The following is an 18,767-nucleotide window of genomic DNA, read 5'->3' as shown; positions in this document are numbered from 1 at the left end:
GACGGTACAAAAATAGTGTTTGAGGTGAATGATCCCAGTTTTAATGCTCTCGTAAAAACAAGATCGAATTAACGTAGTGACGCAACGTTCAGGAAGCAATAAATGTTTTGAACATATGGTAAATTTTAGTCTTTTTGCATGCATGTAAAAACGGGGCAGGACTTTTTTAACTTTCTGGAATAAAAGTTAATTATACATTTATTTTTGTGTCCTGCTGGGATTAAATTTAGCACGCATAATTTAGGGCCAAATTAAGGTGCTATCCAAAAAAGATATTGTTTGCAGTGCTTATAATACTAATCAGTACAGCACGCGATGTGTCTAAATTCAACTCCCGTTCTATCCCGCATGATAAAGTGCATGTAATGTCTTTATGATCCAAATATGCAACACTACAAGTACAAACTTCAAAATTTATCAAATGGAATGTCAAAATTAAACATTTTCACATTTAATGAATACGTCGCGGCTAAAGCTACAGTTGGTTAACGTGATGTAATCGTATTGCCTTGCCGGAGCCCTTTGCAAAGGTAAGGCTCAGTGTGACCTCCTTCACTATATATGGAGAGTTTTGTGAGGCCATCGAGACTTTTTATTACAAGATAACTATTTTTCTCAATTTACTTAACCTCGTCTCCGATTCTTTAGTTTTTTTTTTGCATAAAGGACGTTGCTAAGAGACGTTGTGTAATTTTTTTACATTTCTGTAAATATAACATTGAAACTTTTATTAAATAATCTTATTTGTTTTCGTTTTTGTGACAAACTAAGACAAAAAATATTTTTAAATTATCTTGATAAAATATATAAATTAAAACTGACAATTCAGTTTTACTACGATCTGCAATTAACAAAAACTGCTTAAACATATTTATTAGAAAGAAAAAATAAATACAATTTTAATTTAATTAGTATTTAGAAATCAGCTTTAAAGATAAGCAGAGAAAGTAATGAAATCGATTTCGACATGAGGATATAAGCATTTATAACTTAGCGATTCTTGGGTGGGCCGTCTGCTCAGATGTCTAACACATATTAAATTATTTTATTTATTTACATCCTTTACTTTTCCTTAAGGTAGTAGGATGTTCTCTGCACTAGATAGTGTACAACCCAGTTTCTATGTTGCGTTTATTTTACCGCTATTACATATATTTAATTGCTTTATCCAAAAACACGCATCTATCAAATAAATATGAAATTAAACATTAAAATAAGCCTTAATGGAAATCGAATTTACAATTATCGTTTTCATTTAGAAACTTTCCGACTGCACCTCTATCGCGTCACCAAATTAATGTACATTGCTATCAATTAAATCATTTGAATTGAGGCAAGTCTCTGGTCTGCCCACACTCTTCTTCTGTCGTTTACTTAAAACTACACAAGACGGTACGTTTCTCTCGAAATAGTGTTAAAATTAGAATATCCGTTCGTCAGTTCTTAGACAAAATGCGTTCAGTTCGATGTGGTAGTGTACTTGTCGTAGTCCTTTTTGTGTATTCAAGCGAATATTGTGAGTGATGTAGTTTAAAAATTCGTTTATTAATTTTAGTGTGTTTAAGTATAATGTGGGAATAAATAATATTTAATTAAAGTTAAGAATTTTTGTTCGTATAGGTACGTATTTTTCCTGATTTTTTTCAAATTGAGTAATTTCTGTTTTGTTTAAAAAAACAGAATATTTAAAATTCTACTCCCATTAACAACATGTTTCGTAAATTTCAATCAATTTTAAAGTACTTAAATTAATATTCTTATTAATATTCAGTCATTTATTATCAGCGAAAAACCAAAGATTCTAATATTTTTTGTGTACAGCTTTTAGCGAATAAATTAAAGTAATGGTTGGTGGAAAGAGATTTTATGATTTCACTATTCTAATAAACATGCATAACAAAACTTAACTTTAAATAGTTTCTATGTAACAGACTACCATATGCAGGACTGAGACTACTTCAAACGTAAACATCAAGCGTAAACACCAAGTCTAATGACTCACAATGACGAAGTTTTCATTATCATATCACAACCACAAGCATACGTTAGTTGCAATCTGACACTGGAAGCTATTTGTCGTTTAAAACGTACGCGTACAGAGCTAAACTTTTATTGTTATTATTTATTTCCATTTACATATTAATTCAAGGCTGTTTTAATGAGTGAACGCGAGCGACACAGCCTGGGCTCGCGTACAAGATAGTGCGTATTTTCCTCAACGGCGAGAACAAAGGGAATTTATTTGCAAATTTATTTAACACTTTCCAAAACTGACAACCAGCCTGTTGATCTGGACACGTGAACGTATCATATGTGAAAACGAGACGATGCGAGCGATCGTGGTGCGCGTGTAAAAAAATCGAATGCAAAAATGATTAAAAGGAACGGTGATAATGTATTTGCGATCGCGTCGAGCAACAATCAGTGTCAAGGCGGCCGGAGCGCTGTCTCGCTCTGCGGCGCCGCCACGAGGATCCCGCGAGCCACTGCCGCCAGGATGACGCAGCCCGACGCGCATCACAACACCAAGGAGGCCAACATTGCCCTCTCGACCTACGTGGAGAAGTGGAAGAGCAGATACGAGGATGCCGAGAGGAAACACAAAACGTACCTCCTCAAATCGGAAAAAGGTTGGTACTGTTTATTTGAACTCGGAAATCTTTAATTTTTCCCACTTTTTTGTGAATTCACTGCGCATGCTCCAGCGGGCCGGGTCGTATACGAACGAAAGTGCGAATGGTAAATCCTAGCCTCGTATTTGTCGGATTATGATAGGCGATAACCTGTTGCTTACACATTATATATTCTTAAGTTGTACGGCTCTGAGATAAAAAGTTCTATGACTTTGTGTATGAAAGCCGCGCCTTTTAACTTATAATTTAAAAGTAAATATTATATTAAACTCACGTCAGATACGGTTTTATAACTAGATATCATTACTACTGCGCAATACACCTGGCGTAATTTACCTTCGATCTGTAAATGATAACTTCACGTTCTCCGACATTACAACGCTTTTGATTGAATTTCGATATTTTTAAAAATAAATTTGTAAATCGATTAAAACGATGTGCAACACTATTTACGTCACATTTTTATTAATGTCAAAAATAATGTAAAAAGTGACTATTAGTATTATGATTTATGAATAATATTATTATCGGCTTATTCTAAATATATTTCGTTAAATTTGTGGCATTATTCAAAATAAAAAAACACGAATATTTTATATAAGTGTCTATTCCTTCATATTATAATTATGTTAGAAAAGTGAAAGGGGTTCTAGAAAATATAACAATAGAACTATTGACTATCTACAACCACAACTAAAGTCATTTACAACTGAAAAAACGGTAAATAATTAATTTTTATTAAAATACTATTTAATTAAAACTACAAAGTAAATATGTTGATCCAAAAGACATAATTTGAAAAGTTTCATTTTCAAAATACAGGAAATTCCACTTATTAAAATATTTATTATTTCGTAAAATTTTACGAAACGCAACACATGAATAATGATCATAATTTCAACTAATTCTATACCAGCCTTGTCACTCAACAGTTGTTTTAGTTGACTCTGCAGTAATTGAAGTTTTGTTTATATTATATGTAAATCTACACTTTAGTAAACAATTTAATAATTTCACTTATACAACATAAAAGAATATAATTATATTAATATATTTAAAAGAATGTTACAAGATGTTTAAGTATTAATTACTTTTAATGGAGTTTAGTAAAAGTTAGAGTTATGTCAATATTAATGAGACCATCATGATACAAGCTTTAAAAGCAAATGTTATGGGTTTAATTCCCATGCAGCGGGATATATGATTTTCATTTGTATGTTCTGGTAAGAAAACAAAGTATGATGTTGAATTCTGCCACTCAATGTGGAATGTCTCAAAACTTGTTGGTGTGTGAAGAACAAAGTGCACCGGGTTTCTTCTGCTTATCCTATTGTGGAGCTAGATGCTAAAACTTTTTGTATTTGGATTTCCATATATGTCAAACTTTGTTGACCTCTGGCATATAAAAGAAGGCCTTTTAAGAATTATTTATATTGGCAAAAAGATACAAGGCAAAAATCCTTTATTTGATTAGTTATCAATATCTTTGAGGTTTTTTTGTTTGCTTTAACAATTTTTTTTTATTGTTTAAACTGATTATGGTATGACCTAGTTAGACTTATATTTTTAACTTTATCTAAGTTATTAACTATATATGTATTATTTTCCTCATACTTAAATTAGGCTCAGAATTAAACTTATAAACTTATTAATTACACTTATGAAGTTTTGTATTGAACTAAAAATCAAATCAGCTTCTATCATGCTGAAACCCGTACACAGCAAGATTGGCAGGGGTAATCTAGTGAAGCCGCGGTATTGAGTTCCTCCACTCAACACACAATGCCAAATTTTGGAGGCTTTGTGTGTTGAGTGGCGGAACTCAATCAAATCAAATCAACCAAAGCAAAGAAATGGAAATATAAATTTTTAAATAAATATTTCATCTCCTTTGGTGGGGATCGAACCCACAACCTGTCGGTTTTACAGTAACACTTTGTGCCTCAAATTTTTGCAATATTTTATTTTAGATTATGTAGTTGCTGTAATATCACCATTTTTAATATTACTTTAACATATACAGCAATATGTTAGTTTTACTAAGAGTATAGTTAGCAACACAATGAATTTACTTTAAAATAAAGTCAGTTTACAACAAACAAGGTAAATGTTGAATAATAAATATTTAAGGCATAATGATTCAAGCCATTAACTAATGTCTGTACATATTTAGAGAATGACAATGATTTATTTGTTGTTAATTATTGCTATAATTTATTTAATATATTTGAAATAATTACAAAAAAATAGATTTTGGTCCTCACATGGGAGAATGATTTAAAAATATCTCTAGATATGTATATTTTTAAGTCCTCTCTGAAAAATATACATATCTAGAGATATTTTGTAAAAGATATAATATGTAAAAGTCAAATCCTACTATCTTTATCATTACCTATTTATAAAACAAGTCCCTTACTTTATGTTTGCTTAGATCTTTCAAATGATGCAGCAGGTTGTAATGCAGTTTTTACCAATCAACAGATTGTTGGTATAATACTTTTGCATACTATATTATTAATATAACTTGAGTTGTCATATCATATCAAATTTTGAAATTAAATTGGTTTTTAAATATCACAATATTTAAAAAAAATTAAAAGTTTTATAATAATGACATTCAGTTAATGATGAATATGAAAATTGTGAGACTGTCGTGACGCAGAGGCAAAGGCGTGTGACTGCTACAGGTGTATGATAGATTCCCACTCGGGGGAATATAATATTTAATATTTTCATTTCTTCCCTCTGGTAACGAGGCAAAGCGCGACGTTGAGTTCCGCCACTCAATAAGCAATGCCTCGAGAAGTTGGCGCAATGTGGAGAACGGAAGAGTCTTCATTTGAACGGAGTGTGTTAACACTGGGTTCCTAGGTTCCTTCTGCCTACCCTGTTATGTGCGAAATACATCGTGAAGCTACAATTAAAAAAAATAATCAGTTGTGCCAAATTTCCCAAAGTGTCAAGACACTCCGTTCTTCACTTTCTGCATGAAATTTAATATTATATAATATGTATATTATAAATGGTAAATTTGATTTGCCAGAAAGAGAAAATGAAAACTAACTAACTAAGTACTCGACTTTGCACGATCTTCAACATGACTTATATTCTTAGAGTCATAATATATTTATTTATTGTTACGAAAATCTACAGAAAATGATGTACCAAACAGTTCAGAGCGAAATTATAATTTTAATAACGTTATATTGTAAAATATTTATCTAAACGTATTTGTCAGATAAGATAAATTATACAATCTAGAAGAATATTCCATTAGGTATAGTTGTTACATTCTGCCTATTTATCTCTTTATCTTTGTGCAAATGGGAAGTAAGTATGACTAGATTCGATAGTTTTGGGTTCGATTTTCATCCTCGCATTTTCCTTCGTTCCGGAACCCAACGCGTGGTTTCAGGTGAAATGAAAATGTAAACTACATATCCCTTCAATTCCTAGAAATATGTTTATATATAAACATTGTTTTAGGTATTAATTACACTAGTGACCTATTAATCTGTTATCCAATATGTCAGGTACCAGCGTGTTGTACTGTATCGATACGCATAAATGGTCAAACGGGAGGATAAATCCGAAGATATAATATCTCGTATCAAATTTATTATCCTTGGTTTATATGACCATCTCATATGGTCTGGTTAACGCTATGAGAACTACGATTTACTTTATAGCCCTTTGGTCTTGAGATAGGGCCAATTTTATAAGTCCTTAGTCTTAAGATAGGATATTTTTTGTAAAGAATCTCTTTATAAAATATATTAGTTTTAATGGAGATAATCGAGTGCTGTGCTTTAGGTAAAATTACCAATTTTCAATTTTATATCTGGTTTTTTTCTTAAGTTTTTAAAGCCTTTGTCAAAACTAACTTTATGCTTAAAATAACATCAGAACGCTTTTAACGTTGAATATTGTCTACACATTTTTGTTTATCTAGTTTTAATGATTTTTAAATTATGTATACTTAACTGTACCTTACTAGCTAAAAAGACAAGAAACGGAAACTAATAATAAACAAATAAATTAAACATCAAAATAAAATTAGCTTCGCGCTGTATCTCGCACACAGCAGGGTAGACAGAAGGAACCTAGTGTTAAGACACTCCGTTCCCTACTTCCCGCCGAAATATGGAGACATTACGTATTGAGTGGCAAACGCCGTAACGTCAAATAAACTAATTTTTTTTTCTTCCCACCAGCAAAACGTGAACACGATGATCTCCAGCGCCGCTACAACATCGTCACAGAGGAACGCAACCACTTGGAAGCCGAACTTAACGACAGGGAGAAAGAGCTCAACAAGCTGCGAGCTGTATCCGAGAAGCTGTTCAAGGAGTACCAACAGCTTAAAAATAAGCATGAGATCGACACTGGGGTTATGCAGAAGTAAGTGATTTTGATTAAATTCATATTTGCATATCACATGGTAGGCAGAGTAAATATAGTTTCAAGACATTTTTCGAAATTGCATTACATGCCAATTTGTTTATTTTATCACGTCTTATTTGGCGCGCACTAATTAATTTCACGCATACTGGGTGGAATTAAACGCTGTACTATGCAATCATGAACATTCCCATGTGCACTAAAATCTTTATTCTACCCCGAACACTTGTTGAGACATATAAATCTTCTTTTTTTAACTTTCCTGGCCTGGTTTTCGGTGAAATGGACAAAATGCGGCGTTAGGTTACGTCTATCACACGGTATTCCTTAACAAAAAGAAAATTAAAGTAAACACCCCTCTGCCATTTTTCCACCCCACAAAATGCAGGATATGCATAAATTTCAATGAAAAATATAAAATTACAGCCTTCCTATTTATATTACGTTACGTCAAACGCACCCAAATGGAAAATTGCCTACAATTAGTAGAAGGGAGACGAAATGAATTGTTAATGACTTGGGGACACCATATGGGGAAAACTCTAAAGAGAACCTACAAACCATTATGGCATCTAACTCTCCATTATAAAGTCCAAATTTGCTTTGTTATATTTCAATATTTATTCATTATTAAAAGGAAGACTATTATTTATTTATACTGATTAACATTAAATTTAATAATTTAGTACGGAATGTAAGTTCAGTCAGTCTAGACATTTTTTTTTTCAGATTTGTCATGCCTTTTTAATTTTTGTTATTGTTTTGGGCCTGTGGCTTTTTACGACGGGAAAGTGAGTGTTGCTATTTAACGAATAAGTTAGAAATGCAAAGAAAATATGTAAATATTACAACTTGTTTATTGATTTTACCATAATTGATGGTAAATACATCAAGTTAGCTATAACCCACCTCGATGAATGGAATATCAAAAAGCAAAAAGATTTTATCAATTGAAACCAGTAGTTTCTGGGATAAGCGCATTCAACCACACAAACTCTTAAACTATGTGATTTGAGTATATGCATAGATTTTTATATACAAGAAGTCGGGATGGAAAGCTAGTGTATATATTCAAATATATCACAAACATTTCGCAAGCAATTTGCATTGAGTTAGAAAGTATGAATTATTTATGTAAACGTTATATCGATATTGACTCGATATTATAATTATAAACTAAATTTCACTTCTTACGGTCGCATCTTCCATAAGTGTTCTTTTTATAAAATAATATTTTGTTTTTTTTTTGTTTTAATTATGGCCGTAGGCTGTTATTGGGAATGCCCAATAATGTTTAGTGTTATCTGTGTTTATAAAAAAGTTAAATTCAAATATTTGGATGTGTGTGAATGCGAAATTGAAATCGAAATGTAAGTTTTTTTTCTACTTGGAATATGGCTTATCTTTTTTTTACTTAACTTTGGAATATCTCTTTTTTTATTAAAAATGTTTAAAAATCCTCTGTTCCCCTAAATAAAATCTGGCAATGCTTGTATATATAAATACATTTCTTTAAGAGACTTGAATTCACTGCCTCGGAGTAAGTACCTACTTAACTATGTCGACTTCAATTGGGACACAGTATCAATATAATAAATTATATTTCATTTTTAATGTTAAACTTAATGGCCCATGTTATTTATTACGAAGAAAGTTTCGATAATTTATAGTCTGTAACTATATTTATTTTGATATTAAAATATGATTTAAGGATAAAAATAGGTATACGTCGAAATAACGAATACGATTACGATTATTTTGAATTCGTGACATTACCTTTTGAATGGCGAAGCTCAACGCCGCTCTTTCTATTATCAGAGCGGGGTAACGAAACTAAAATATTTCCCCGAGTGTTCCTCCTTACTTTCGCTTAGGCGCTCTAAGTACTATTATTGTTATAAACATATTGAACTACTGTTATAAACATATAAAACTACTAGCGGACGCGCGCAGCTTCGCTAGCTTATTTAGGGGTGTATTCTAATAAACCATGAAACATGTGTTCAATGAAATATTTTTAAGAGTCTAAATATCAAATTTTATAAAAATCGGTGGCGATTTAAGAATTTTCCCACACAAACTTTCAACCCCTTATTTGCACCCTTAGGGGGTGAATTCTAGAAAACCATGAAACATGTGTTTAATTATATACGTTTAAGAGTCTGAATTTCAAATTTTATGAAAATTGGTGACGATTAAAAAAAAACCTATACAAACTTTCAACCCCTTATTTGCACCCTTAGCGGAAGAATTTTAGAAAACGATGAAACACGTGTACAATTAAATACTTTTAAAAATCTAAATTTCAAATTTTATAAAAATCGGTGCCGATTTAATTTTTTTTCCATACAAACTTTAAACCCCTATTTCACCCCTTTAGGGTCAAAATTTTTCAAAATCCCTTCTTAGTGGATGTCCAGATTACGAAAGTAAACATCTGTCCAAATTTCACGTTTCTACGCACAGCGGTTACGGCTGTGCGTGCGTCTTACCTCAGTCAGTGAGGACAAGTCCTTTTATATATATAGATTATACGTGTGTATACATGTTACACACATACATACATTACTCATTATTTAGAACAAAAAGCCGATGAGACAGTACCTACATATTTATAATTGTTATAATTAATTCACAGTAAAATGTATCGTATTAGTCAATACTTCTATACTAATAATATAAAGCTGAAGAGTTCGTTTGGTTAAGCGCGGTGATCTCAGGAACTATCGGTACGAATTACAAAGATCTTTTGTGTTGGGGATAGTCCATTAAGGCTATAGGCTATATTACATAACATTAATCGTTTTTATGTAAACCACGGTATCTGCGGTAGTTACATCGGACACTTAGAATTTCTTTTACTTATTTCCATTTAATAACGCAGACAGAGCCACACGTACATGCTAGTATAAAATGTGTATGAGAATCATAAACAAAGGTCTGCTATTAAGTTGACGTAATATGTTAGAAATAGACCTCGGTATATACTATCCACATAATAAGACCTAGTTCTAAATAAGCGTAGGTTGTGACGTTTTATCATTCAATACAGTTTATTTAATGTTTTAATACTAATTGGACTTATAGTCGGACTCACAGATGTATATTATTGGTTAAGTGATATTAAATTATTTATACCTACCTACTTGAATGGCTAGTAGAAATATGCTCTATTCTCCATTTTTTTACCTATTTAATAAATATTATAACAACTTAACGCAACTCTGCCTTTTAATATACCTTTTTTGTTATCTATATCGAAACTTTTTAAAATATCATCAAAGCTAGTCATCGACCTCAGTCATTTGTTGTAGAATCTTTTAAAAAAGCTTTAAAAAAGAAACACTATAATTATCCCAGCTAATATTATTAATGTGATATTTACTATGTCTGTTTGTAACACTTGCACGCCTAAACTACTGAACCAATTTTATTGACATTTGGTACAGATATAAAGTTAACCTTGAAATAGGACAGAGGTTGCCTTTTATCTATATCTATACTAATATAATAAAGCGGAAGAGTTTGTTTGTTTGTTTGTTTGTTTGAACGCTAAGATCTCTGGATCTACTGGTCCGATTTACTATGTTTTTGTTTTATATGAAAGCTGCATTCTTCAGAAGTGCTATAGGCTATATAACATTACATTACACATATATACTAATAAATTAAAATACTTTCTAATTTGACATGCAATTTATTCTGCCATGTTAATAACAACCGTCGCGTCGCTACGCAACCGTTACCGCGACATTTTGATATTCATCCTTATGAAAATAAATATAATAGTCACTTTTAGCATTTCATCTAGATTAAAATTATATTTCTATAGAAATTATATTCTTATATTTCAAGCAGGCGTAGCCGCGTCCGGGTCCGCTAGTCGTGAATAAAGCAATAGCGGTTATTTATTTTTTTTAGCTTCACGCTGTATCCCGCACACAGCAGGGTTAGGCGGAGGGAACTTCGTGTTAAGGCACTCTGTTCTCCACTTCCCACTGAATTATGGAGGCATTGCGTGTTGAGTGGTGGAACTCAACGCCGCGCTTTGCAGACCAGAGTGATAGTATGAATATATTAAATATTTCATTTCTTCAGATGGGAATCAAACCCACAGTTCGCAGTTACAATTGCACGCTTATGCCGCTAGTACCTGTTGGCATCACAACGGACAAATTTATTTTTCTAATATTAATTGATATTTTGCGTGTTTCCAGGGTTATGCAACAGGCTGGTGAATGGTACAAACAGAATAAGCAGTTGAAAAGACGAAGTACAGCCCTCTTACACGCATTGCCCACAACTGTAGACATCGATCTTACTGACGCTACTGACTCTGGTAAGTTAAGCACTTTGTTTTTATACAGTTACTTATAGCACGATATATTGTATACGTAGACTATAAAATATTTAATATTTTTACCGCTTTTACCTTAAGGAGTTGGGAAAATTCTTTCTAAGTGCTTCTTTATACTCTCCAATGAATAATTAAATAGGATAACCTGAATGTTATAAGTCTCTTTGTTCGTAGTTCGAGATAAGCTAATGATAGTTGACAACTACATTATCAGAGAAGCTTACAAAAAATTACAATAACTAATTTATAAAAATAATAAATATTATTCATATTTTTAAGTATGAATAATATTTATTATTATTACATATATTATTACCGAACAGATAACAAATTTATATTCTATAGTAGTATTTCTCAAAGAAAACCTTAAGGTTACCTTTTAAAATGAATAATTATGTCACACTTCGTTCTACGGAAAAATTATTTAATAAAGATTGAGTCACAAGTTATTTAACTAGTAGATTAGATTATAGTTCAATTTCTATGTAAATGCGGCCTTTTTGCGTAATCTAACGTTTACACGATATGCGTAGAATATTTTAACGTATGAGGAAATTGTTTAATTTCTTATAAAAAATTGCATGTACGCGTAATTGGTTATAGAAATGATCTTATTAAGTTAGTGACACATTTCTCCGTTTTCTACATGCCCCTTCAAAGATATAGATACTTTGTTTAGATCAAATTTTTGATGTGAGCGTTATTTAAAGCAAATTCTAAATTTACAATCAGCGTGTATAATAACAAGTACTGAGACTGTAAATACAACGATTGTTGATTCGATTCCCATTCGGGGTCGAAAATTATAATTATTTCCTGGCTCTGATAAAACAAGGCACGGCGTTGAATTCCGCCATCAATAGTGAAAAACGATGTCTTGACACTAGGATTTTTCTGCCTATCCTACTGTAGGATAAGGCGTGACTCTGACGTGTAAAACGACCTCGCCATTAACTTCTTTCACCATTCAATCGATCATCGAACCTGTGACCTTCACCAAACAATGCGCTTTATTACCAAGTTTTAAGAAGTGAGCTCTACAGTTAAAGCTATCTCAATTTTGAATCACATACATACTCGTATGTTTAAATGTACCTACGTTGTAGGGGAACAATAAAATTATTCATGCAATGATTCACTTTCTACGCCACTATAGATAAAGAGAGCTAAATGCGTTTTATAATATAAACTTTATGGGTTTTTTTTAATTTTTGCAGTATTTTTTTTACAAACAGTGAAACATTGTTATATACTTCTGTTTTACTTTGACTTTATAATATTTTGTTTATTTTAATTTATCTTTATGCTTTGTCTTTGAGTCAAGGTAATATGAGACGCCCTATTTATTTATTATTTGTTTTAAAAAATATGTCGTCGTCTAAGATATAAATTACAATTTGTTTTTTTTTTTAATTTTTTTCTTTGTTTTGTGTGTTGAAATGTAATTGATCGTCGTCACATATTTACATTAAGAAAAATCGTGAAATTCTATGATCAATATTTGGACCGTTTATTTTGAAAGTGGTGTAAGTCCATTTTTGAGAAAAATGAGCTATCACGTAATTCATGCTTCATTTAATGTAATTTTATTATATATAACTAGTCCGTGTTTAATTTCTCAAAAAAAACCCATGTTTTGAACAACTTAAAATCGGTCGGTAAATGAAATTGCATAATCATCGACATGCTAACCTTTAATTTTCTCGAAACAAAAGAAAATGGACTTACACCACTCTCAAAATAAACGGTCCATTTAATAACTATGAATAAGGTTCATCATAAATTAAGAGTTTTATATTTTTTGTATACTGATTAGGCGAAACTTTGAATTGCACAATATTATTATTATTTAATATATTAAATTTTAAGTGCCTATTACCCAATTCTTACATAAATACCTTCAAATATCCTCTCCAGCATCAGACACAAGCAGCAACGAGGAGGTAGAGTTCCTCAAACGCACAGTGAGCGAGCTCTCCGAGCAGATAGCGACGCTGCAAACTGAAGTGAACACGGCGCGACTCCATGAGTTTGAAGCGCATGAAATTAATGTGCAACTTACACAGGTGGGTAGTTTTATTCTTGTTTTTCCTGTTTATCTAAGTTACTTCACTGTGTTGATATGCAATCTATTTTCAAATTCCTACATTCGCATTATTTTTAGTTTTTCGTAGCTATCGCTCTTTGGCTGGGTGGTTATGGTCAAAGTAATAAAATATTAGATAATATTTTACCCTCAATTTGAATACGTTCATAATTATTGCAAACCTGCTATGTAATTCTAGAGTATTCCATGAAATTCTCTAAAAATAAACCTGTAACTTCAGTTTCTACGAAAATAGTAATATAATGACTAAATAATTAGTCAAATGGTTTTTACAATGTGTACGTAATATATCTATTACGTACACTATCTATAAGTATGAACAATATAACGTAAGCCATCATGGCGCAGTGGCACTGGGTGCCACTCGACGGTTGTGGGTTCGATCCTCACTCGAGGGAATAAATTATTTAATATTTCCATCTCCTCAACACGCATGTTTAGAAAAGTCGTCAGTGCGATGAGAAACGGAGTGCGTTAACACCAGGTTCCCTCTGCCTACCCTACCCTATATTTCAACGTGAAACTGAAAAAAAATATTGATTATTTGTAGGAGTTGGAGACGGAGAAAGAAAAGACTTTACAACAACAAAAAGAGTTAGAAGAAATTAAAGGGCAGTTGGAAAGACATCACCGTGTTTCCAAACTATTGTTAGACGAAATGGCCGCATTGAAAAATGATGCAGATAAAGATAGGGAAATGGCGGAAACGTAAGTGCTATTTGCTTTACTTTTTTGTATGTTTTTTTAGGTGGGGATTGTAATGGACTAATGGCACGAATAACTACGATAGAAATTCCGACCTAAACGTCTAAGTAGTGTAGTAAGTGTACGGAAATTGAAGCTGTGCACATGGCAACTGGTGATAATGTAATGCGTTCAATTGAAAATGTCAAACCTGTTCGAGAACGTTTTCAACTTCCCTTGGAAGTAACGTGTTCACAAAGCGGCTGATGCGACACTAATGATCTTGTCACAAAACACTTTGCAATTAGAGACACTTGTATTCATACAGAGACAGTCTTTGTGTACAATGAGGGATACAGCGCCTCATATCCTCCCCTCCCTCCCTCACCCTAAAGGGATATAGCGTGAAGCTAATTTTAGTTGAGTTGGTTATAAATTAATAACTTTTTTCACTTTCCAAATAAAAAAGAACACACACCAATTTTTCACTATTCATTATCAGGTACAAATCAGAAGCTAGAGATGCCAAAAAGCGTGCCAAGGTCTTGGCACATCAAAGTGCCCTACTCCTGGGGGAACTAGGGGAGTTAGGTCCAGACGAGAGGCTGGGACTACTCCTTGGTGAAGTGGATAGTCTCCGAGATGCCCTGGAACACCAAGCCATGAGACATAAAGATCAGCTCGAAGAATTGCAGGTATAGAAACTAAGTCTTGAGGTGTTTTGTCCAAGAATTTCTTATTGGTTTTGGACTAACTGTGACTTTTCTAACTCACACTCTTAAACTGATTAGGTACTAATAATTTAAAAAACCTATTTGCAGCTAAAATTAGCAGAAAAACACGAAGATACCGACATTTTACTATGGGAAGAGAAAATTAAATTGGCCGAAGAAGATGCTCAAAAAGCTTTAGCGAGAGCAGAGAAAGCAGAGAAGAAACTCGCTGAAATAGAAAAGAAACCGAAGAAATCTAATTTGATGTCGAGAATAAATTATTTTGAAAATGGCGGCAATGAGAAGGTTATGGAAGTCAAGGAAGTAAAGGAAGTGAAGGAAGTTGAGGACGTTAAGGAAGAAATCGAAGTGATAGAAGAGATGGTTGTTGGTAAGAGTTTCGTTTTGTATTTTTTTTTTCGTTTGGTTTTGGTTTTTAGTAACTAGGTACAGTCCTTGAGGCCTAAGCTTAGCTTTCATTAGTGTGAAGGAATATAAAGTGTAGTTGAGACGTCACTGGCTTGGCCTAAACCCGTTTATATTCCATTTTGACAACCAGTTTACATCTCTTGTACCGATAGGAGCGTTACATATTTAATTCTTAAAAAATAAGTTTTTGTTTGATTTAATAAAACTGAACGATAAAGTTGGCACTATGACTGTACAACAATAGTTAGTTACGTTTACGTCTATGCCTATGTGTGTATCTTCACTAGTACGTCTGTTTGTTTGTGGGAAGTCCCAATGGATGGAATGGATGAACCGATTTTGATCTAATTTTGCGTTTAAAAGGTGACTTAATCGAACGTTCTTAGCTATGATTCAATAACATCTGTCCAGTCGTTTGAAGATCATAAGATATTTTCTAGTCCAGATTTATATAAAATATACTTTTGTGTTGTTTTTAGTTTTTGATATACATTTATTATATATCTAATATTACAGAACCAATACAAGAACTACCACCAAAACAACAAAGCCCTCCTCCTTCCCCCACTCCTTCCCACAATCCTACCCCAATTCTCCCACCTCCCCCGCCTCCCGTTCTGCCACCACCACCTCCCCCTCCCCCGCCTCCGCCTATGGTGTTTAACACCACGCCGTCCAGTGTGGAGGACATGGCAGATATGCTTGCTAACAAGGGAGCGCAGTTAAAGAAAACTAAGCAAAATGGCGGTGAGTTACGTTTTTTTGGGTTTTTTTATATGACGCAGAGTATGAATATGGAACGTCAAGTTGTTTGACTTGGTGTATTCAGAGGACTGCAACACTGTCAGCTGTCAATATTTAGGGAAGTAGGGTGAATGACGCGTCGTTATCAAATAGAGGGTACGAGCGATGCTCTTTTGTACGAGCTTCTAAAACACATTTTTTATTTATAAGCACGTTTTATGTCTCTTATTAAGTTTTGACGAGGTGTGGCACGGAGTGTCTTACTATTAGGTCACCTCTACCTACCCTGCAACATACGAGTTACAGCGTGAAGCTAACACATCAGTTTTTTGCCTATTTTCTTATTCTTAATCTTTTCATATACCAGGTGGTGCAATAGACGCGATAGTGGATCAAATCAAAGGCGGTAAGTTCCAACTCAAATCCACGGGGGAAAACTTTATGGAGAAAAAACCTAAAGACGACCAACCTGAGGCCGTCAAAGAAATGCTACAAATATTGGGAACTTTAAGAAAAAGAAGGAACGTTAATAGACCTAATGCTGTGACAGATGAATGAATATTAAAGTACAGTACGGTCGACTAGTTGTGGCTGTTCTGATGTTAGATTTTCTGAACTTCTACCTATAATTATTACTATTTACCAGTAAGAAAAATCCTATAATCAAATTTCCACAGTCATATACAGCTAACTTCAGAGCGGCTTTTGAGAACGTACTGTATATATTACCAATGGAAATGTAAATATATAAGAGTTATCTATGATCTATGATACAGACGGCATTCGGATAAACGAATATCCGAACATTTGAATGACTAAAGTATTTGAAAAATTATGACGACACTTTCCTGTATTTTCCCCGTCTAAGTAACAACATTTTTTTTTATTTTAAAAATGGTTTATTCAGTTTAGTCAGTTAGTTTTATTAAATATATTAAGGTGTTATATAAATATTCATATTTTTTCACTATTTTTTATGAAATGATTCCTTCTTGTAATATAAGGTAGGGATTATATAACTGTGGAATAATATTACACTGATTTAAATCGCTAAATTTTAAAATTGAATCGGATCGGATTGAATATTATTAATAATTTGTGAATTATATACACGTATTTGTATATTCATCGCACAATCTCTTAAAAAAATACTCTCAACTATATTTTTTTGAATATGTTAAAACATTTCATTTAAAACTGCTCTTATTTTTTATGATATTTGACTGAATTTAAAAGTTTTACTTGACACCACTTATAATTAAAAGTGTACTTTATTATTACTAGAATAAGACTAAGTTATATCTCAATAGATTAATATGTATAGATATTTAGATATTTCTTAATAGTTATACAGTCGTTAATTAATAATATTTTATTTTTAATAATATTAAAAACATATATGAGAAATTAGTAAAAAAAATATTAAACTGAATATTGTTTCATTCTTTTTCATTAATTATTTGACTTAATTGTATTTAAAATTTGTTAAAAAATTTAGAAATCTGATATATTTTTAATATTTTTTATATTGTACATCAAATAATTGTAATACTGCCATTTTTATTAATTTTGTATTGATTTTAATTATTCATTTATCACTCCGTTTTTGCGTATTACATATGGCAACAATTGAAAATATGTACTTGAATTTAGCTTTTTTTATTAATTTGGTTGGGAAATTAACGTACAATAAAATTAGAATAGTCTGTTTATATAACGCTAAAGAATGGAGTGAATTACATGTAAAATAAATTTTTATATAGATAATAAAATCTTGTAGATTTACTTCTATTTTATATATACATTATTTAGTGTTGCCATTATTATTAATTTTAATAATTACATATTTTTAATATTATTAATTATTATTTTTGTAACTAGTAATAGTTTTGCGATGCGATGGAATTGATTATGAAATTGTGATATTTTTAATAGTATTGATAAAGTAACGTTTTATTGTACAATATGTTTTTTTAGGTAAGCAAATGTACTTGTGCCTTATAAATGTATGTGACTTTTGTAATAAATGGTTTATTCATTATATAATTGGTTATTTTTTTATTTATAGTAGAAATATTGTACAATGTTTCTTACGTAGGGAATACAGCGTGAAGCTAAAAAGAAACAAAAAGATATGTAATTGTTAATTTTACCATTAATTAATGTTATAATAACAACATATTTTAAATATAATTGACGTTTATTACAACCACGATTAAAATAAAAGCTATTTACATATAACGATTAAAAAAAATTAACAAATTATACATATTTAACACATCATTTTAAAAATATATATTATATACAAATAATAATGTGACAGTGTATGTAATCTTCTTGAATTATTTTTAATTACCCTCACTAGAGGCTCTGCGAAATCGATGAAATCTCTGTGAATAAATATATTAATTAATTTACTGCTTAATTAATAACTTAGAGGACTCGTGGCGCAGGGTAACAAGCGTGCGACTGTAAACACCTCAGGCTGTGGGTTCGAATCCCAGTCGAGGAATTCAAAGATGTAATATTTTCATTTTCTCTTCCGTTACTTCCGTGTTCCGCCACTTAACAGTGTCCCGAGAATTCGGCGAAAATTGGGGAAAAGAAATGTCTTAATGGAAACGGAGCACTAGATGCCCATACTTGCAGCGTGTAGTGAAAAAAATATCAATAACAAAAAAATATGGGGAACAAAC

The 18,767-nt window shown here is 31.9% G+C and overlaps 1 protein-coding gene across 4 annotated transcripts; it reads left to right on the top strand.

Annotated features, from left to right (window-relative positions):
• Positions 1 to 1,474: 1,474 nt before the first annotated feature.
• LOC146528500 (uncharacterized) lies at positions 1,475 to 18,117 on the top strand. 4 transcript variants are annotated; one of them, XM_085203205.1, is made up of 10 exons: positions 1,475 to 1,620; positions 2,150 to 2,630; positions 6,851 to 7,037; positions 11,255 to 11,376; positions 13,312 to 13,460; positions 14,052 to 14,209; positions 14,688 to 14,880; positions 15,007 to 15,289; positions 15,844 to 16,074; positions 16,439 to 18,117. In XM_085203205.1, exons 2-10 carry the CDS (start codon positions 2,372 to 2,374, stop codon positions 16,627 to 16,629), a joined length of 1,773 nt encoding a protein of 590 aa, XP_085059331.1. In that variant the 5' UTR covers positions 1,475 to 1,620; positions 2,150 to 2,371; the 3' UTR covers positions 16,630 to 18,117. The 4 variants fall into 4 exon arrangements, with proteins under 4 accessions (XP_085059331.1, XP_085059330.1, XP_085059329.1 ...); XM_085203204.1 differs by having other exon boundaries at positions 1,504 to 1,620; positions 1,932 to 2,630; XM_085203203.1 differs by lacking the exon at positions 1,475 to 1,620 and having other exon boundaries at positions 1,852 to 2,630.
• The last annotated feature ends 650 nt before the right edge of the window (positions 18,118 to 18,767 follow it).

The sequence above is a fragment of the Heliconius melpomene genome, chromosome 19 (assembly GCF_056956725.1).
Source record: "Heliconius melpomene rosina isolate 202511_hmr_F chromosome 19, ASM5695672v1, whole genome shotgun sequence".
Classification (NCBI taxonomy): Eukaryota; Metazoa; Arthropoda; class Insecta; order Lepidoptera; family Nymphalidae; genus Heliconius; species Heliconius melpomene.
Note: the sequence above shows the minus strand (reverse complement) of the source record. Positions and strands in the feature narration are given on the sequence as shown.